This window comes from Neopsephotus bourkii, unplaced genomic scaffold (genome assembly GCF_033783945.1).
Source record: "Neopsephotus bourkii isolate Nb327-2 ecotype Australia unplaced genomic scaffold, CSIRO-AGI_Nbou_v1 NB_1634, whole genome shotgun sequence".
Taxonomy (NCBI): Eukaryota; Metazoa; Chordata; class Aves; order Psittaciformes; family Psittacidae; genus Neopsephotus; species Neopsephotus bourkii.
In genome coordinates, this window is record NW_026902109.1 from 148,095 (window position 1) to 170,952 (window position 22,858).

General features: G+C 41.8%; 1 protein-coding gene across 1 annotated transcript; it reads right to left on the reverse strand.

Moving 5' to 3' along the window:
• Positions 1-1,013: 1,013 nt before the first annotated feature.
• MINPP1 (multiple inositol-polyphosphate phosphatase 1) lies at positions 1,014-22,620 on the reverse strand. Its single transcript, XM_061373804.1, has 5 exons — positions 22,010-22,620; positions 21,563-21,751; positions 20,570-20,667; positions 18,122-18,255; positions 1,014-4,558 (listed from the first exon to the last, which is right to left on the reverse strand). Exons 1-5 carry the CDS (start codon positions 22,587-22,589, stop codon positions 4,159-4,161), a joined length of 1,401 nt encoding a protein of 466 aa, XP_061229788.1. The 5' UTR covers positions 22,590-22,620; the 3' UTR covers positions 1,014-4,158.
• Between the last annotated feature and the right edge of the window lie 238 nt (positions 22,621-22,858).

A 22,858-nucleotide genomic window follows, 5' to 3' on the forward strand; every position in this document is an offset into this window, starting at 1 on the left:
GAGAAAAATCCCCTCAGAAATCTTACAGTTCCAGGCTCCCTCTGACTCACCTGCTCCTGGCACTAAGCTTTCATGGACTTACCGATGTATACTGTTTGCATTTGCATGCAATTCTTCTTCTGATGGTCCTGACTTTTCTTTGAAGGCTATGAAGGGGACACAAGAGGCCTTCACTCCAGCCCAGTAAGGTCAGTCCTTAGGACGGGCAGGTTTGAAATAACTCTGACAATCAGAAGTAACTTATAACTTCAAGCCCAGTAAAACAGAATTTAACAACTCAAAAATAAGCCATTATTTCTGCTATACCAGCAACTGCAAGCTAACATCTGAAAAGACAGACAACTAACAAAATGACATTTCGTATTTCAAACTGTCTTACAGACTAATAATTCTGAAAAATGAAGAAACAGCCCTTGATCAAAGATGATGCACAACACACTTAGAAGTGCTGCATCCTCAGCTCATGAGCACGCTGCAGCCAAAGCTTAATATTTACATGTAGGTAATTAGAGAATTAACAAAGTAGCTAATCAATACTTAATAATGACAATCTATTGCCAAATACCTACAAGAAATGACAGGTTAGGAAGTATTGCAATATTGCATATTGCATATCAAATCAACAGTGTCAATCTCTTACTGACAGTGATAATGTTTAGAAAAACAATACTGCAGCAGATTCTGGACTGCACAAAACCATGCGTATAACCTTCACTCCTCTTCAAAATGCAGTATGCTTCCAGACATTTTGTATTCTACAGTAATATCTGAAAAACTTGTCAGAAACTATCACTGTTTTTAAAACCAAAGCTCCCGGAAACATGAGTTAATTTTCACTCACCTCAAAATACAAGAGCAAAAAACTAAGGTGTTTTATGTTAATCACCAAGCAACATGATGAATTTAATCAGACACACCAATGCAAGTTGTAACAACTTTTACCAAATGCATTCTGAAGCAGAACACAGCTATGATACTAAAGATCATGTCATTACTACCACTCATAAGAAATATGAAGAAAGTATGCAGTTTTATTTCACAGCACTAAAAATCCAAAATTTCTCAAAATCCAAAAGTTCTCAAAATTCATCCAGTTAGTACCATATTACTACATTGCATCCAGCGATTTGACAGCTCAATGCTAACCAGAATTACAGCAGCAGTACTTACTAGGAGGAAAAAAAATGGAATTTGCCAGAAATATTAGTTAAGCTTTAGACATTTAACAAAATAAAATGCAGTTCAAACATATTTAAGATCAGTGTCCATGAACACCATTGGTAATTTTCATCAATGAAAGCTTCCAGTTTGAGAAAGGTTGCAGAGTTCTCAACAGATGACTGAAATGAGGTGTTCTGTCCAGAGCCACACAAAGGAAGAGAAAGCATTATTTTTCTTGCAGGACTTTTTCAGGAGATGGTCATCTACAATGCCATGAGATATGACAGCCTGTTCAAACAGTGCTCACTGAGTTACTGCTCAAGTATCTCAGTGATCAAAAATGTATTTTGATGCACTTTAGCTTTCATTTATAGTACACAAAGATGTATTTAATAAATAAAAGGGTCCTACTGAAGTCACCTCCCTTGTGGTAAGAATCAGCCACATGAACAAATGCCTAAAACATTATATGCCCAAACACTTCTATTGCTACAACTGTGCAAGTTTCCACATTCAGCCTCTAATTCTGCCAAAGGAGTGAGTCAGTGCCTCCTTTAAACACAGGTCAGAAATGAAACAGTACATTTTCCTTTTCAGCTAACTGCTGACAGCCACTGAAGATATATCTGTTATGCTGGAGTTACAATGGACTTGTATTCCAAGGCATAATAGAACACAGCCTCTGAAGAGTCATCCTTGAAGCCCTTTGCACACAATTTAAGCATACAATCAGTTTGGTAATGCATAAGCAAATGATGCTTCACTGTAGAAGGAATTTTTTGGTTCCTCCACCTCATTTGGCACATAATTAAAAATGCAGTTAAGTGCAACATACTGCTCCTCCATGCGGAAGGATTTATCTTTTAGCAAACGATGTCTTAAAAATCGGTTTCACTGAACTGACAACAGAAATCCTCCATTCATCTCCAGTTGTCAGGCTTTCATCCTTTCTGTTCGAATCATGAATCATCACAGGATGACTGACTCACAAAAAAATATATTTATCCAAAGGTGGATTTTCTTACTCTCACATCTGCTATTTACCCAACTTAACTGCCTTTAAAGAAAGATTAATGTCTTTGTAGCTTGCCTCAATGCTGCAATAAAGTTCGTAACAGGCATCTGTCACAGTCATTACTATCTGTTGACCTAGTCTCAAGGTAGGATCATGTCAAAAGGAGACATGCCAAGCTGATATATGCTGGGGCTGACAAGTATCCTGACGTACATCCCTGCATTTGTTTCTAGCACTGATACTCCTCCCTAACCGTCTCACTAGCGTCACAAAAATTGCTGCAGAGCTAACACAGGCAAGTACTCCACTCGGATGTTAATGCTGAAATATCCACCCTTTTCAATCAGTACCTTCAGTGATCAGAACCCTGGTCTCCATAGATACTAGTGTACTAACAAAACAGGGCACTACATCCCAACATAAGGGAAAGCCCTTAACAGTAAAACAGTACAAACCAGGTTTCTGGACTGCTCCTTAACTTACAGGTATGTAAACTTTAAGTGCTTTTTTACAAGCCATATTAAAAAAAAAAAAAAAAAAGTGACAAAAGCCTAAATCCTGAAGAAAAACAAAACAGAAGACCACCATACACCAAGTTTAACTCCTCAACTTTCAGCCTGTTTTTCTCTTTTCTGTTTTTGCAGCAATTAAGTTCTCAGTTATGAAGGTGAACCTACAAAAAGAAATTACCCTGCAGCAAATGAGGGTATAAACATTTATAGTGCACCTGACACCCTGTGGTATTCACTTAGATCAACCTTTCACCCCCTCTCCAGTAAACACAGCAAACTAAGTCTCACTTTACGGCGCAAGCTCTGTAACATTCATTATAGGGTACGAATACACACTTCAAGAGCTACCAGACCATAAATCCATACCCTCATTTGCTCTGGGGCAGCCTGTTCAGAGTCATTCTTTCCTGGGCAATGATGGAATTTTTATCTGACTTACTTTCAGACATTCTGAACAATTATCTTCTTTTCCCGTTTTTCTGTCACACTGCAGAGCTCTAAAATACTTTCCAACTTTCAGCAGCAAGTGAACCTACTTGAAGTGCAGTTGTCTTTAAAAATCACCAGTACTTGTATGCAATTAATTTCTTTAAGACGAGCTTAATTTCAAGAACAAGGCAGCACATCAATGTGTAAGTCCTACGTAAGTGACACCGCGTATGGTGCCTTAAAGCTAGCAGAAGTCTCAGTTCCTTTTTACAGTCCAAAACCTGCCTTGATTTAGGGTTAGCAACAATCCCATTTCAAGCAGGAGCCTGGACTGCAGACCTCCAGAGGTCCCTTCCAACCAGAGCGGCTAGGACAAGTGTCAGTACCTCATCAGGACCAAGACACGTAGCAGAGCCTAATCTGAATGCCCTAACCCAAAACTTTAACACAAGAAATTGATGGTGTCAAGTGAAAGACACACCAGATTACTCAGAGAACAACTGGTGCATCTCCCAGAACATCTTCCCACTGCCTCACTTTAAGTCTACTTACCCTGGAAGCTAACTTGCTATGCAGGGTAGATCAATGATGAATGCAGAAACACTGCAACTTTGCCTGCTTTAAATGCCCAAAAAAGATGGTTACATGGTACTGTCCAGCCAGATACTAGGCAGCTGTGCAGAAGTACTATGTACTCTCTCCCTCCTAGAAGCACAGGAAAAGGAGCAAAAAAGCTCACAGGTTCAAATTATTTCATGCCCACCACAGGAAAAAAGCAGCTAGCAAAAGAGGCAGAGCAAAGCAATAGTGAATCCATCCAACGCCTGATAAAACAGAAGTTGCCCCAGCTCTTAAAATCCATCTATGGCACATTCATAAGAGGAACGACCAATGAAATTACTTATTTGCATAAGCAACCCATCAAATCAACAAATTTTCAAAGTCAACACGGCAGCAGCAAATCATCAAAAGTGGTTGTTCACAACATCTGTCAAACAGAACCGAGATCAATTTTCAGAACACCCACTCCATTTCATTCCCTCAAAGTTCATCAACAGCAGTATTATTAACTTTTGGCAATTCACACTCTTCTTTGAAGTGGCAGTTTTCCAGGATGTTCTTGTAATAGTCCTTGAGGTCTGCGTAAGTAGAGATGGTTTCATTCGAGTGCTGAAACAACATCAGTTTTTCATTCAGCAGCATCTGTACTTGATACTCTTCTTCAGGGTTTTTCACTTGATCACAGTGGTAAAGCACAAACACCAGGTTGGCAGCATAAGGCACGATCCGGCCAGTGCGAAATTTCCGATGCGCTTGCTTGATGTAATTGTTTGCCTTGAGAGGTTCATCATCTTTGAAGAAACCCATAAGGGCAAGCAGTGGCTGAAGTGTCTCTGCATGTCCAACTTGTACAATCACAGGTGAAGAAATAGGTTTTGAACTGAAAAAGAGAAATATACGAAGGATGAGCAAAAGCCTGTGCTTTAAAACAAATACACCAGCATATTGCACAACTGTCAGCAATGTAGGCTTCAGAAAGTAGACTCTGTTGGGCATTGGAGTAAAACAAGTTCAAAACCCTCTTTGGGAACTTCAGTGTATCACAGACTTGTTTTAAAGCACCCAAGTTTCCTAAACTTTGCCCTAATTTAAGGTATTAGCTTTTACATAAAATGCAAGAAGCTGTAATAAATGCAGTTGGGCTACAGCTAGAGCCCAATATAAGTATGATAAACAAAAGCAAGAAACAAGCTAATGGTGTGCATCCATATATTCAGTACATCTCTCCAACTCCTGCGTGAACCTACGTGCTTGTGCTTTATACCCAGGTATGGGATAATCCAGTGACCGTGCTAATGTTAGTACACCGGGTTTGGATTAAATACAAGATTTCTAAACAGCATTGCTTCCTTCCATCAGGAATTTGAGAGAAAGTACCAAACTGCCAAACCAGCTACAAGGCTCTGCTAAGTCACAAACCAAGTCAAGCCCTTTGTTAGACTGAGTCCCCTTCCACTGTCAACATGCAGAAGGGCTCATGGACAGTGCAGTAACTTACTATTTCTGTTAACAGACCCACTGCAAATACATATGACCACTCCCCCGCCACCGGCTGTTTGGAAAAACTCAGACACGTTCTTTTTTTTTTTTTTTTAACCAAATACATTTTTTTACTACGTGTTTCACAGATTTCCTTTAGTACAAACCTACAGCTAAAACATAATAACTTTTCTCAGGACACCGAGCTGTATTTAATAGGATTGATTAGAGTCAGTAATTTTTTTTGTTGTTCTCTGGCAGATTCAAAAAGTGCTCAAATGACAAAGCATAATGAACTATCAGGTGAGATCATCCAGGACACAGTCCACTTCACAAAGCCCAGTGAGTTATTATTAAAACATACTCTTTTGCTTTAGCTACATACTTCAAACAACACAGATTTTCTAAAAGTCTTTCTAATAGGCTTCTGCCTAAATTAATCCAAGGTGTTGTGAAGAGCCCCCACGTAATCATCATTTTAGAGCTGGAAAGTTTTTATGTTTTCAGCATTAACTTTCCTAGATTTGAGGATCAAAACCTTTTCCAGCTGCTGTAATAAAGAATAAGTGACAACTCAGTTTCAAGATGAAAATTAAGTCTAAGTACAAACTTATTTGCACATTAAGAAACTACAGTAAAGCGCTACTACCCTCTGACCTAACTATAACCATATGATTACCTGCAGAAGCAGGCAAATTACTGATTTATCACACAAACTGCTTCCCTCCCTGACATAGAACCACCAGTGCAGGGTTTTAAGGAGTGTTTCTTGCCTACCTCTATGATCACCCACGCTTTTAACTGTGTGTAATACAAGAACAGGGAGGTTGGAACTAGATGATGTTAAGGTCCTTTCCAACCCTAACTATTCTGTCATTCTATACTGTGATAATTGTTTGCCCTGAGAGGCAAAAAACTGACTTCCCCTCCTCCTCCCCCCCAGTACTATTCAGCTGTTTGGAAGGTACACCAGCACTCACCGAAGTTTAGTCTGAAGACAGCAATCCAGTCACTGGAGGAAAACAGTTGTCCCTCCACAGTTCATTAGTCCATTACTACTTATTCTCAAGAACACCAACTACTTGAAAAGATTATACTCCCTCAGCACACAGGCCAGCAAACTGAGCCACTGATTCATACCACAAACAAAGCCTAAAACTAAGCTTGCACAACACAAGGTTACATACCGTTCAACCAAAGGGAAGAGCTGGTTTGCTGCAAGAAGCAGCATTAGCCAAGATGAAAATCCACCCCTTGTTCCAGAGAAGGATGATGAATTTTGGGACCATCCCCAAGTGTCACTCAGAAGCCCACATGACTTATTTAGCACATGTAAACACATGTTTAGCTTTCATAAGTCAAGAGATCATGTTTGGCAACACTCCTGCTGCCAGTGAAGTCCACCCACAGTTAAGACACATCTCTACTGGCCTGAAAAGAAGGCTCTATCTCCGCTCCAACCTAAAGTCTGAAGCAACTGAAAAATGGTTAGCTAGGGGATCTGCCTATACATTCAAACTTTGCTCAGATAAGCAGGAATTCAGTATGGGGACATGATGGGCTCTACTACCAGTTCAGTATAGCAATGAGCCATATATAGCCAGGTGTTTGTGCAGTCTGAAACATGTCTTGCACCATTCTGCTCCCTGGTGAGCCTGCAGCTCTTCTGACCATACTCCATAGACATGCACATACTCTCCCCTTAGTAAAAAAAAACCCCACAATTTTTCCAAGTGAGCTATGTCCTTTTAGATCAGAGTAGTAGAAATGCACAATGCTCAAGACATCAAATTACACTGTAAATCCACACAGCATCCATGATGCTGTTTTAATTCAGGACACCTAACACCTTTTCTCATCAGCTTACAGATGTCTGAGATACTTCCAGACAACTTTAATAACCTCAAAACTCAGTTCCTGAGCAAGTTGTTGCAGAGTCTACCTGACAGATAACAATGCGACTATTTTTACCATGTGGGTTACTTCAAAAAGGTGTAATTTTCAAGCCCAATTAGTCTCGCAAAGTCCTTTTACAATCCTCCTAGTAGAAACTATTTTTCTTCTTTTATCTTGAGTAAAACTGCTGCACTTGTAATGACACTTCTCATCTCTTTTTCCTGGTCATTTCCACATGCTGGGCAGTCCAGACCCTTGCAGATCTATCTTCACTAGCAACCTGCCTCTGCTGGGAAAAAAACCACCATCAGCTACCCTACCTCCATTTCTTGTATTTTTTTTCATTTTTTACCCATGTAAGGACCTTCCCATTAACCCTGGCTGCTCGATTTCTTTTGATAAGGAAACAACCTGTAGAAAGATGTTTGGAAATCATGACTGTGTCACCCAGACCACCCTATTTGTAGTTCCTGGAAAAGATCCATAAGCAAACAAGAGGTAAGTTTTCCTTTCACAGGGCCATATTGGCAGCACTCTGGTATATCATATTCTTCAAGCTGCTCATCAATGTTAATCGTTATTTCTATTAAACTGGTCTGTAATTCTGATTTTCCCCTGGAGCTGGGTTTTCTCCTTTCCTTCGCCCCCCCCCCCCTCCCCCCTTATTTATTTGTTTTTAAATCATCACACCTGCCAACCTCCACAAGCTTCCTGGCTGAAGCCAACACACGCTGGCTGTTATTTCAGCTATTTCATTAAGGTTCTTTTGGCACTCTTGGAAGATTATCACCAAGCTCTAGCAACTCAGCACAGTTTTATTTGGTCCCAGCTGCACGCCCTTCTAACACATGCCTGTTTCCAAATGTGGTGGTCTGTGTTTTATAGTTTACTAAACAAGAAAGCTAGAAATTTGAATATGCTCCTTAAGTCTCCAAAACAAGTGTTACACAGGCATTATTCACTCCATAGGGAGTGGATTTCACTCACCATACCCCCCAACCGTAAGTTTCCAAAACAGGAAATTAATTATAGCATATAGACATACACACCCATAGATTTTTAAAGAACAAGAAAAGAAAATCTCATGGAGACAAAAGAAGGAATAAACAAGGTGCCCACTCTCACCTGTAACTTGAGTTTTTATTTCACCTGCTTTAATCTCATTAAATCCTCATGCCAACAGGTCAAACCACCTTGGGAGACAAAACCAACCTCTCCCTCTCACACCTGTCCCACCATATTACTTTAACAAGGATTAAAAACTGTTTCCTTATGTGGCACAATCCTTAGTTTTCAACAGTCTCTTCAAAACAGTATACTTGGGTTTCTCACCAGTGCCGAATGTCTGATTTCTAAGACTACTCAAGCATTCCCTGTTCCGTATCTATGGTTATGACTCCAGTTCATGTGCAGTTTCATATCATTTAACAACGACAATAAAAATCACCATGAAGGTTTAAACAGTGACAGTAATACTTTTAATCATGGGAGAAATCACAAAAGACTGCCTCTTCCAAGCATGTACACAGGCAAAGGTTACTACTGGCCCTACATTTCTGATAAAGACAGGAGCACAAATCACAATAAGCAAAACACTGATAAACGCCGAACAGTAGCACAGGCTAATGGATTATTAAACAGAAGGCCTGAGACTTCCACACTCAGTCTTTCTTTACGATCAATAATGATTCAGTATCACATAGAAGCACTAAAGTTCTCAACATTGTACTCTGGCACCTGCCAATGCTATTTCAGTTCACTTTCTCCCTTCTATTTAGTACTAAAAGTTTTGATCAGTAGAAAAAGAAAAATATCTCATTACTGACTTTAAAAGGAGATGAAGAGACTGTGAATAAAACTGTGCCATCAAATTTTAAGAGCTTCTCTGAACGTGACTGCTGGTGACTCGTTTCATGCTCATTTTATGGGAGCAGAAGTGGCTGTCCCTAAGTAGAACACAAGCAGGGCTCATTGAAGACATGTGTCAACTTCAGCTACTGAACTGCCCATTGGTATAACCTTCTAAGGAAATCCGACTGCACCTGAAAATGAAGTTACTGAACAATACATCAGCACAGCCCTGAAAGATAAATTTCACCATGGAGACGCACAGATATGGGATTTATCATTCAGGCAAATTCTACTTCTTAATCACAGCAGATTTGGGTTTACCTTGAATTGTCCTAAGCACCAGTGTGACTCAGCTAGAGAAAACCCAAATCCCAGGAGACAGTGGGATAAGAAAAAACATTCCTTACAGCAAAGCTTAACTGGCCAACCTTTAAACCTCATGCAAAAAATCTCTCCAACAGCTTCAAATAAATTAAGTTTTAACAACTGCTAAACAAGCAAGCTTAAACTACACTCTGTCCTTTTCCTCCCCAGTACAAAAGCCAGGACAAAGAACTCAAACTCCTCTATTTTCAGCTATGGTAAGAATTCTCATATACGGGCTGAATTGTCGTAAGAATCCCTCCCACACCCCTTTGTGATTTATTTCTGGAGAAAACAGCTGGAGGAACCCTAAATCTGCAATGGAACTTGCAGAGATTGGGGAACTCAGTGGTGGGACTTGGAAGACAGCAGAAATACTTAACAGTGGTGTTGCTCAGGGTGTTAGCACAACTGAGGAGAAAACAAAATAAAAAACAGCTGTCAAACAGTATTAAGCCAAAGTCCTCGGTCAAAACTTCCACCTTAAATAGTACATCAGAAGACAGCTGTGCCCATTCATTTCCATAATCACCACCAACAAAACAAAATGCCACCACAAATACTGTCAAGATTTTCTTTGTCTTGCAAGAGTTTATCACCCAAAGCTAACAAGGCTTCATTGCATTTCACTTCAGAGCTTCTGCAGTTTCAAAGGCTCTTTTCTGAATGATTCCACCTCTCACATTCTTGCAGATCTCAGAGAGTAAATGCATTATTGTTCAGCATCCTGATGATGCTAAATGTTGTAGCACCACAATGAGGCAAAACCAAATCAAGAGGGTCAAACTCTTCCTGTGGAAAGTGAATACTGATAGATCCGTTCATTTGTATGTTAGTTGCCTAGATACTGTTTTGCTTAGGTTCTTAATTCCTTAGATAAAAGGATATGACTCTATGAAAGTTGCTGAGATACCTTTCCAGAGCAATACTGAACAAGCAAATAATAGGTAGTTAATATGAAAGATTAAGTATGCTCTGGAAGGTTTGAAAGGCACAAGCAACACTTGAAATACATGGTTCTAGGCAGAGAGATGAAAAGATACATTCCCAGGGGAGGTCCCTTGGACTGCCCAGGTATCTGAGAGAAGCCAGCACATGCACACACACTTCAGAAATGCAGATACAGGGATACTGCTGAACATGCTACAAGGACCTGTGGGGAATTTTGTACCTCTATCTGGTTTCCCCCAAAGCACCATTTAATCACATCAGAAGCACTATCCTTGAAAGATGAACCTACCAAAACTGACTATACAATATGACACAGATGTCTTAAGATATTTGCAGTTTATAAGTGTAAGTCTCTGATTTTCTGGAAATGGAGACCTGTATATTTTTCAGGTGTACTTATAAAACTGTGTGGTCTACTGAGCTGTACAGCTGGCACATTACTCTGTGAATACATGAACACCTTATTACATGGATCAGTTTACCCATCACATACACAACTCCCTCCCCTCTGAACACACAGTGTGGAGTAGAGTTTTTATTCCCTCCCCCCTTAAGTTACATATCACTAAGTAATTAGCAGAGGTGACAAGCACCTGGTCCACAAGTTATCATCACAGGCACTCCCCAGTACCCCAAAGCATCAAGGGGACAGAGTGGGGACATCCCTAAAGTGGCCCCATACAAAGCTATAGAGTCACACACACCTTCAAGCTCTCTGAGAAGGTGACTGGGGGGCGCAGTACCAATGCCTCTGACCTGGCTCTATAAGAGCCACTCCATACCTCAGAGTAAGCCCATATAGTACACATCTGGCTATAAACCATTCTACACTTCAAGTAACACCAATTACATATCTACACATCATAGCTCAGGTTATTCTCCAGTGGGTGATCAGGTACACTGGTTTACAACCCCCACCAAGGACCACACGACATTCTGAACCTGCTGATGCACTCAAATAACCAAGAACCTGCACTGTGCAAAGATGGGATCCCTCTAGCAAAGACAGGTTTAATAAAAGAAATACCTAAAAAACTTGGATCTGAATTTTTTTAACCCAATTATATCTCTTCTACTGCATACGTGGAAGCTTTTTGCTCTGTTCCCTTTGTACGTACTATAAAAAGATAGTTTCGAACACTTAATTGGTTTTACATCACATATTGAATTCTTTTGTACTGAGTCACAGGCTTGAAAGGAGTGATTAAGTCACTCCTAAGTGCTACTAGTTAGCAGTAAATGACTACAGAAAGGTTGTAAACTTACCTGCAAAGAGGAATGCAAATTACATGAAACAACAAAAGCTACCTGGCAGTGTTAAAGGCCCGATTGGACAGGGCTTTGAGACACCTTTGGAAGGTGTTCCTGCCCATGTCAGGGGGATTGGAACTGGATGATCATTAAGGTCCCTTCAAACCTAAACCATTCTATGATTCTATGACAAATTGGCAAATTGAGCTGTTTACCATATGGCTTAGCCTGGTATAACTACATAGATCACCTTCACTTGATCTTGAACTACATCCAATTTCAAGTTAGTCTGAACCTGCTTACTTTCAGAGGAAACAACCAAATACTACTCAACATGTATGTGCAGCTAGGTTAGTATTTTCAGTCATTAGCCACATACTTTAAATATTGAAATGGCTACACAAAGTGCACTTCCTAGTTTCCAAAGCCTTACGGTAATCCACTCGGACAGTACATGTAAAGTATTAACAGGAATTTCATACTCTCTTTCAAGAGCAAGAAGGGTAGACTTGTTACACATTTGAAGCTAGAAGAAAAAGACATAAAACAGCTTTAACGAATATCTGATATCCTTGAAGTGTGCCACAACCGATTTCCAAATCCACCCCTGCCCATGTGCAGCTGTTAAGATTGTTTTGGGGTTTTTTTGTAAGACTGGCAGCTTCCTATTTCATTAGCTATGAAAATACATGGATTTCTCATCTGTACACAGAGTTCCTGTTGGCAGCACAGCACCTCCAGATCACAGATGTAAGGCTTACCTGGGCATGTCACAGAAACCTGAAGCCAAAAAGTAACATATCTTTAAGCCTTCTATGTACAGTTTTCCTACAGATTCATACCCTGTGCTGCAGCAACAGGAGCTTCCTCCTGCCACGGTAATGTTTCCCCTTTCTCCTCCCAAGATCAGTGTGCCTAGGCAAGAAGCCAGTGAACAATGGAGTTCTGCTGGCAGTCCCATGCAACACACAGACCAGATATGCCTCTTGAGGAAGGATGAAGGCCCATCAACTCCAAGGTTATTCCTACCATCAGCACCATGCTGGTGTGTGGAGATAACATACTAGGTTTTGGTCACTAGCTGTAGCCCATGTATGAGCCACTAAGAATACATCTGAGCTTTGTGGCTCAGAAACAGCAATGCCTCACTGCTTCTTCTGAGGTAAGGTGATGCTCATTGATTGCTCCTCTACACCCCAACACTGAAGCATCTCTAAATACCACAGCTTTGGGAAATGGAACACTTTCTAACTGTTTAAACAATCACTGGCTGGTAAGAGCAGCCTTTCGAGGATTCTTCCCTAGCAGCCCAACTGCAAGCGAACATACACATATGTATGACTACCTGGCAGTTCTACCATCATAAGGAAGCGCGCTGACACTTTCAGTAAGCCCTAGAATCCAGTGGGAGGGAAACCAACAGTTTAGTGAGCAGTGTTTCCCCATTAGCTTCTTCACGACACAGTTGCATACCCTGACTGCATTTTCTATCTGTAGCAGGAAGACTTGGGGAAAAATGAAATTCTTAAGTCTTCACAAAAATAAAGTGCCTTATGGACTAAGACAACTGCCCAAGCATACCACTTCAATACAACAAATTACCTGGTTAAATCTATATTCAACTCTTGTGATAATTATTTTGTTTTTTTGGGGGCTTTTTGGGGTGTTTTGGGTTGGGTTTTTTTTTTTGTTGGCTTTTTTTGTAATTAAGAAAATGTGTATGGAACATACAGAGTCCTGGCCCCCAAATTCTCCCTAGAAATGTGCCCATGACATTTACTTGCAGACTGGTAAGAAGGTATGGAGGAATGTGGTCCTGAAAGGCCCACTACAACTGTGGTTAGGTCTCAAAGAATAGATGTTTTCTACTGAAGAATTAACCTTGATTAGACATTTATATTTCATTGATACTGAATGTGTAGAAGAACAGGGTCCATGCACAGGTGTGCTAACAGCAGGTGGTCACCAATACCAGCTGTTCATAAATTCAATATCAGACCCATGTTCCTGAATAGATATTCCAGCATCTTTCCACCATCTGTCTGATTGGGACAGTTGACAAGAGCAATCCTATAGTGAAAATCCATTTCACAGGCTTCATAACCATCTTGCAGTACAGTAAGACCTATACAGGAGAGACCATTGCTAGTTTATACTGAGGATTCTACTGGAATTCGTATGATGAAAGATCCTAAAAATGTCTGAAACTTCTGCACTGTAAATTGAAGGTGGTACTAATAGGCAGTAGGTATTGCCACCTGAATCACTTTAAGGATAGATTAATCAGCAGAGGATGTTTTTCCCAGAAGAAAAAGTGAGCTTTAACAAGGCAGCTAGTAAGGCAATTAAATTCACTGAGCAATCAGACTGCAAGGCCAAAATCACTTCATGGAAGAAACAGGGTTACAGTAAAAGCAAGGTTTATATTTTTTAATTCAGCTGAAACTGATAATAAAACCAGGACAAAGCTATTGAATATAAAAACACTGTTCTCTACTGCCAAGCCTCTTAACAGAACAGACAATTCAGATCCCTCAGCTTCTTGCTGGAACACAAATTCTCCCCTTTCTGCTCTTGCATAGCCAAGCCTAAGCTTTTCAGAAAGAAAAGAGAACTTGGAGCAAGGATAATGCTCTGGAATTTGTTGTTGTTAAATTTTTAAGGTAAACAGACAGTTACAAATCCATGTCAGACATTGCTAAATTGAAATAACATTTCACTAAAAGACATTTTATCATCACAAAGGTTCGTTTTTCAAGTAATCAACTGTTGCAAAGTGTTTAATCTGTTGCCTTGAAGTAACATAATACAACAGAATAATTTTAGAAAGCTACTCATGCACCCACAGAGGCACAACCAAATACCTTCTGGTATTAACACAGGCATATACTTTTATTTGCATTTTTTTTGTTTTTATTTGTATTCCTATTGCCATAGGATCCGGGATAAGTCTCTCTTATCCCGGATGAGAAAACATCAGTTGCACCTCAGCTCTGTAGATCACAGGGGACAGGAGCTGTTCCAATACATGGGCAGCGGCAGATTTCCATGTGTTTCCAAGTGCACCGGGTTACCCGATTCAGATTATACTCAAGTCTTCAGTGCTTTGAGACTGCCACCTTACGTTGTGGAATGAAATAACATGCTCCCTTTGTGCAAGGCAATACAGTCCGGAAGCTTTCGGTTCCCATTCAGGGTGCTAACTACACAGGCCGCTCACCCAGCTTTGAACTTGCCCAGATTTTTAGGGTCCCGATCTTTTACACACACGCAAATAATTTCTGCAGTCAAAACTGAAAGACAGGATGAAGTTATCTTTGTCCTTTAATGCTCTGCCTCAGACTTCTGCTCTTCCCCATGAAACCTCTTCCACTCTGCTTAGTGACTGCTGATCTATTTCTCAATAAATCAGAAGTACAGATACAGCTTTTTTCAACTACAGCTTTTGGTTTGTTTGGGTTTGGGTTTGGGTGGGGTTCTATTAAACTTACAGGAATATCTTGCATGCAGTTGTAGATGCAACTGCAACCAGTGCACGTAATTTAAGGGCTGAAAGGCTGTCACTGTTCAAAAAATGAATGACACTAAAAAGAAACAAAACTAGCCACTCTCCTTACAGGAGTCAAGCTACATTTAGAAGTTGTTTCAGATTTCAGAAGTACAAGGGCCTTAAGGGCCTTGCTGTCTTTTTGTTAACCCATGGGTCTTCTTCAACCTCTCATTCCCAGTTCTCACTTTGTTCTTAAGAGACAGACACAGCACATGACAGAGGCAATCACAGCAGCATGCCTGTTAATCTATTCACAGTCACGTGTTAATGACCTGTGCCCTAATGTATTTTCCATTTAGTTCTCTGGTAAGCTGAAGAAAGGATGCAGTGTAGTTTATTTAAACAGTGATCTGTCACTACCATTGCTTTAACTCCACCATTATTAAAATGAGAGGTATCACAGACTCCCACACAAGCCTTAAATTTCCAGACACCAGAGCGACCAAATAACAACACAATTTCTTAAGCCATCTTGGCTGCAGAGGGGTCACTATCACCATTTCCTTCAGTCATTCCACAGCAACTCCTCCCCAAAGCCAAACTTACTTGTTTTCAACTGCCATGTACTAACACATCCATGGCAAAATGAACACAGGTGCCTCCTTTGTGCCAGCTGGCACACAGCACAAGTAAAATTCAGAAAGGCCCCTGACTACCAGTGCCATGCAGGGTCATATATACTCCCACTCTTGGCTTTCATTGCCAGCCCTACATGGCCTCCTTCCCTCTGCTCACATAATCATTACAGCAGGACCAACGCACTAATCTCGATGCAACTGTTGAGAAAGTCTATGTGTACATTTCAAAGGCTAATTTTCAACGCATTTATTTTCTTGTATGCTAAGCTGACACTGCTAAAAACACACAAGTCTGATCTGTGAGTCAGGTTTTCCAGGTGAATCACAAAAGTAATTAAGATAAAGACTATTTTTACTGTTTACCTAGGTATGACTCCCCTTTAGAAAATAAATGTATTAAACATCACCTCAACATTCTTTCATCACTCAGAACTCCAGTGACGAATACAGGGTCTCTCTGTGTCCAGCACTAAACAGCAAAAAAAGCCAACTGACTGTTTCAGAATTACACTTCAACTGACTTAACACACAGCTCTACTACTGTTGATGTCCAACTTGGATCCTCAGTCAGCAAACTCTTACAGGAACAAAACTTCTTTGCTGTCTTCTCTACTATAAAATGATTATAATCAACTTTATGGATCATTCCTCCAAAAATATGAATGCTACTTCTAACTTCAGTCTGCAAGGAAAAGGAAAAAATAAACATCTCCCAATGGGTTATCATGTAAAAACCCTTACAGCCAGCCTCAAAGATCGATGACTCATGCTTTTGTTTCTGATATATTGATGCTATGAATATTCTGCTAAGTGTAGAGTAGATCTACTTTAATATACTGATTACAGAATTGAAGCTCCAAGGATGCTAAGAATGCAAGAGCATCCACCACATGTAACTGATGTTTATGTATCAACAGCAAAGACAAATTGTTACTTATAAATTGGTTTCTATTAAGTATTTAATAGCACAATACAATCTTGCAATCATAACCTTGATACCATGTGCTTTTACAGACATTTCCACACTTAATCTGCCAAGGTATTCATTCAAGTGACTGATCACTAAACTATGAATTTACAGTTCTTCGGTTTGCTTGAGGAACAAGCACACAGGTTGCAAATTAACGCTCATATGAATGCACTGAACTTAAGCCTAAAGCAGCTCTCAAAGCAAATAAACAGAAAATATTACTAGCACATGAAAGCAAATGCAGGTGATTGTGACACAAATACATCAACCTGTAAGTGAAGCCTGTTTTCTCCATGCCCCAATAGATCCCATTTTCATTCCTATTTTACTTTTCCCCATCATACTGATGCACACAAGGCAAGATCAACACTAAACAGATAATGAATCATGACTACTGACTGACACCAGCTCACAGGAGTAAACACCACACAAAAATGGCACAGATATCTCCAATTTTTAAGAAGGTATAAGAATGGTTAAATCCATGACACTACAAGGCAGTTTTAAGGGCTGTGCAACTCAGTGGTTGGGGCACCACTGCTATTGTTCTTCCACTGATACAAAATTACTGTTGTCAAATCATGTCAATAGATGAAAAAAACCCACTTTATCAGACCAGCATCCTTTGAAGACACCTGGCTATTGTATCTTCAAGCCTACTAGTAGCTGGTTGTGAGGCCTAATACATTCCTATAGCTACAGTGTTTCCCAAACTACAGCTTTGCTGCAAAAGAATAAGGATAGGAAACTAAATATCCTAGCCAGAGTTGCTGGACTGGACAGCTGAACTACTGCCTGTATTAAATCAAGGGATTTACAAGGACCTCAGGACGAAAGTATCTTTATTCTGGTCTAACAGATCACTGCGCATCCTGATCCAAGTCCGTCCTTCCCTAGTTTTGACAAAGCAAGTTTGTAACAACAAGGCTGGCTTGCTGTTAGAGCTCTGGCCTCTTCGATCCTGCAACAGCCTGCTCTGGGCTAGAATCACTATGTGTTTGGATTGCCCTGTAATAACTCTTTTTCCACAATCACATTCCAAACACCTTTAATCTGAACAGAAAGCTTTAATAATGCAAGACACTCAAGCACATGCAGAAAGACAGGCTACACACTGAAATGCTTAAGTAACCAGACAACAGATTGTATCACGGGGATGCTTTGAACCAGTCTTCCATTTTTGTTACACGATTCTTAACAAGGACATTTTAAACAACTGTTTTAACTCAATGGCTTCTTCTCAAACTGTGCAGGAAGAGAGCACCATTATCAGACTGCAGTTGGCTGTCCCTTGAAGGCCTGTGTGTATTAGTAAGCTAAAAGGAAACACATTACCTAGGTATAAACACATGAATGGAAAGAAAAAAAACCACAAAAACACCTGAAAACAAACCAACCTCCTTAACATAATATTGCTCTATTAAAAAATTTATTCTTTCCATTATAATTCTCCCTAACATTATTAAGTTTAGAAGTACTTCTATTCACATGACATCCAACTCATGACTGACCACAGAAAGCCTGTAGCCAAAGCACAAAAGCCTTTTTATTTACCTTTTGCTCTCTTCCACTGCTTTGTCCAAATGCTGGAAGATATCTTGGAATAAAATGCAGCTGGAGCGACTATTTATGTCATAGCCATATCCTCTCTTCCAGTATTGCTTCAGGTCATTCAGGTATTCCAGTACCTAGTTAGAATTCACAGGTTTTTGCTAGTGCACAAAGGGAAAATAAAAACAAGCCTTAACCCCCCTCCCCCCCCCCGAACTGGAGCAATGACACTGTCACACACTGCATGAAATCAACAATTCTTTGACACAAACACTCTCAACCAAACAAACATCCAAGGCTCCAGATGAAGCTGCTTTAATATAAAGAAAACCCACAAAGACTAAAGAGCCACCAAATTCAGCATCTTATCTCTGATCACACTTACAATCAGGCCTAGGGAAAGCAGCAGGCGTACTTTCCCAGACTCCACTAACTTTCAGCTCTGGATTTTGAGGCCCAAGATGGTTTTCTACAAATTTAATAGACTTTGGTGGATTCTCTCCCACAATAACTCAATTTTCCCTTTGAACCTACCAAGCTTTAGCATTAATAGTACCCTGCAGCTTGGCTATACGCTGTGTTAAATAAAGCATATTGTGAACCTGCCTGCTGCTAGTTTATGTAGTACCTGCACATGACAAGACCATCACTATCCACTGCTTTTTAAAGCATTTCTGATTTCACCTTATGAAGGTCAAAGTTCTTTTGCTTAGTTAATCATTCTTCAGATTGAAGCAATCCCGTACTTTTAACTGAGTTTGTCTATTTCTACGTTCTAGAGATGTGCATACGTCTCAAAAAGACAGAATTGTGCCTTGGAGTTATGTAAGAGCACACCATGCACTCCTTGTTCTCTCCTCCATTTCTTACGACTCCTAACATTAAATGTTTGATTTTTGCTCATTAAGTTACTGTAGTTGAGCCAACATTTTCATGGATATATATCATCAGAATTCCACTTCTCAGTGGTACAATTTATGTCAGATATCACCAACTTGTATATGAAGTTTTAACTTCTTACTCCATACACATCACTCCACAGTGAATGCCATATGCCCCTGTACTGATGTGGAATTCACGCTCACAGGGTCCCCCTGCAAAGCCTCTCAATTCTTATTGCCCCAGATTCTTACTACCTTAAGTACCTCCCCTATAATCAGGAAGCACATGTCTCAGCAGAAGTCTTCTTTGAGATGACAGCATTTACCCCTAACTCTATTGCCTACGCTTTAGGCAACCACTTGCTGAACATCAGAGGGAACATCAGGTACTTTTTCAAACAAGAGGAACCATCATATGTCTCATTTATCTGGGCTCTACTGGGTTTATTAACAGGCGTTACATTTAGAAATCTGATAGTGCCTAAAAACATAGAAAAAGTCTTAGAGGACCCAGAAGACCTCATCTGATGTCTTCCAGAATCAAGGCATTTTACCTCACGATTATCCTTTACAAAACAAATCTGTCTAGAGCATTTCAAATGTTAGAGAAATAAAAGCATTATATGAATTAAGCACAACAGGAAAGGACATTTTTAATCAGACATATCAAGACTGCACCAGTACTGAAGTCTGAATAAAGAAGGATATTTCAGTCTTGCTGCTCAATTAGTCCAAAGGTCTTTGGAGACTGTCCTGGGTCCAGTAGTAGCAGTCATTTTTCTCCTTCTCAGCAGCTGGTGCAGTGCTGTGTTTCTGACTTTCGGCCTGGGAGCAGTGCTGATAACACTGATGTTTCTAGTTACTGCTAAGTAATGTTTAGTCTGACCAAGGACTTCCTGAGTCTCGTGCTCTGCCAGGGAGGAGGGGAAGCCAGAATGAAGCAGACACAGGACACCTGACTCAAGCTAGCCAAAGAGGTATTTCATACCAGAGCTCATCATGCCCAGGATGCAGAACTGGGGGCAGTTACCCAGAAGGGCTAGATCACTGCTTGGGTCAGGCTGGGTATCGGTCAGAGGGTGGTGAGCGGTTCTATTCTCTCCCCTTGTTATTTCCCTTATCATTATTATTATTATTATTATTGGTGGTAGCAGTAGTGGTTTGTGTTATACCTTAGTTACTGGACTGTTCTTATCCCAACCCGTTGGAGTTACATTCTTTCAATTCTCCTTCCCATCCCTCTGGGAGCAGGGCGGGAAGAAGAACGGGGAGTGAGAAAATGGCTACATGTGGTTTTTCTGAATTACTGACTGGACTTAAACCACGACAGAGGCTAAAGTGTTTCATTATGTTGAGGAATTATAGGGCACACAACTTACAACTCCTTGCACAGTCAGAAGTTGTAGCTGAACACTATGGTATCTTTTGAAGGCTTCTCAAGTATCTCTCCCATTTAGCATGTATAGAATCATAGAAAGGTTTGGGTTGAAAGGAATCTTAAATATCATCTCCCCCCTCCCATGGGCTGAGACCCCTCCTGCTAGTCCAGGCTGTTCAAAGCCACATGTACCTTGGCATCTTCTTCACTGAAGAGTGAACACCATGGGGAGGTCACATTTTTTATAGCTAACTCATATGAGCAGGTGAGAAAAGCCACTTGAACAAGATCTGCAATAAAGCCAACAAACAAGCAAAGGATAAACCACTGCCACACAACTAGCAACTTTCAACTTGCCTCTAAAATGAAATGTAATTACAATTCAGCAATGCAAACAATGTAAGCCAACAAATAATCGCCAGCCTAAAGGCCAAACACCAAAAATAAGCTGTTTTCAACCGGACTGAAAGTCCTAATTTTGGACTCCAATTTTCATGCTACAAGAGGAAAACAACGGCATTTCACACCAAATGCTGCACATCTGCTGATGTACATGCTATACGTATCAACTACTAGTGTGTCCCCACCACCACAAAAGACAGAGAAAGTCAACACGGAGAAGATCTGTCTGCTCAGTACAGAGCAGTCTTTCACTACCACTACTCTACCATCCACATTACCAGCTAAGTTTGAACAGCAGTGTGCTGCAATTTTGGGACTGTGGCTTTAGGGACATGCTAGAAGCAACAGCAACACTTATTTGGGGGGATCCCCTCGTCACTTGACCGTACAGTGAAACTTAGCACTTCTATTCTGGACAAGTGAAGTTACCACACGGACACACAGGTCCACCTTTTCCTGAGGTTATTTGTGTGCTTGAACTGTAACAGGTTTTAAAAAAGCTAAACCTGTTCAACAAAGCAGAATTAGAATGACAACACTGATTTGCCTCCAAGCAAAGGAAAAGTTGATTTCACCTACAGAAAAGGTATTTTCAAACACCTTTTTCTTCTGACCACTAACAAGCATTCATTACTGCAATACCAATATATATTTACTGCCTATGCAATTAATCAGAGACTTTATCTCCCTTTTATATCATGATTTTAAGTTACCTTCTCTCCATAACTACACATCTTGGAAGCCATTCTCAAGCAGAAGCCACTTGTAACAGGCATTCATTACCTGCATTTAGCTCCTCCACCGGCAAACACAAGGCACTTGCAACCTTCTCCACGACCTTCTTCATCTCTGGCCCCTCTTTGAAGGCCTTCACCTGGCACATCGCCGTGGCGTTCTCTTCCACCAAGGCTACAAACTTGGCGCAGTGATCAAAAAATCGCATCAAGGAATCATTAACTTCCACCTCTGCTTCTGAAAGCAAACACAGGTGTCAGGGACGCAGTCAGACACCTCCCCAGGGGCAGTCCACCCTCCACAGCGGTGTTCCTATAGGGGGAAAGCGGGGTCCCCCTCAGCCTGGGGAGGCGGGACATGGGGCTGGCCTCACGGCTTCCCTCAGCCCCGGGGCAGCGGGGAGGACGTGGGGGCTCCCTCAGCGAGAGCCGGGGTCGGTCAGGGAGGGAGCAAGGCTCGCTCAAGGCAGGGGGGCAGATGTGCGCCCGGTCTTACCGTCGCTGCCGAGCCCGAAGGACGGCCCGAGCCCGCGGCGGAAGGCGGCGCCGCTCTGCAGGCAGCGGTGCTTGGAGCTGCTGGCCAGCACCAGGCGGCGGCGGGCGGCGAAGAGAGCGGGGAAGCGGGCGGCTAAGCGGCGGGCCAGGTGCTCCATATCGCGCCGGCCCTGCGGCGCCAGCCTCCCGTCGAGGCTCTCGTTATACCACATCTGCCAGGCGGCTAGGTCAGCAGCGACGGGGCAGGCTGCTGCGGCAGACCCTGCGGCAGACCCTGCGTCAGCGGCTGGGCGGTGGCGGAGGAGGCGGGCGTGCAGGTCGCCCAGGCGGCGGATCTGCTCGGCCGTGGGGTAGCGGGTGCCGTGGCGGAGCAAGGCGCGGAGCTGCAGCGGAGCGCAGGAGGGCGGGAGCCCTGACCCGACCGCGGCGGGACCCAGAGACAGCGGGTCGCGCACCAGGTACGGGTTTACATCCTCGTAGCGCGACTTGGTGCCGAAGTAGCCGTTCAATCCCGCGCTCGCCACCGCCAGCAAAAGGAGAACGGCAGAAAGGAACGCAGCTCCCACCCGCAGCGACGCCATAGCGGCAACTGCACAGCTCCTGCAGGAAGAGGCGGAGATGCACCGCCCTCCTCCCCTTCGCCTGAGGGGCCGCGCCTCAGCCGGGCGGGCTAGCAACCGGATGGGGGGGGAGGGCCCCGTATAGAGCGGCGGGTACCCTCCGGCCGGGCTCGGTCTCTCAGGGCTGTACCTGTGTGTTAAAATCCCGCCTTTATGACTCGTTTATGGATCCTCAGGATGCTAAAGACCCCGATTCTCACCCCCACTCTTTTGCCTGCCTTGGGTGGGCA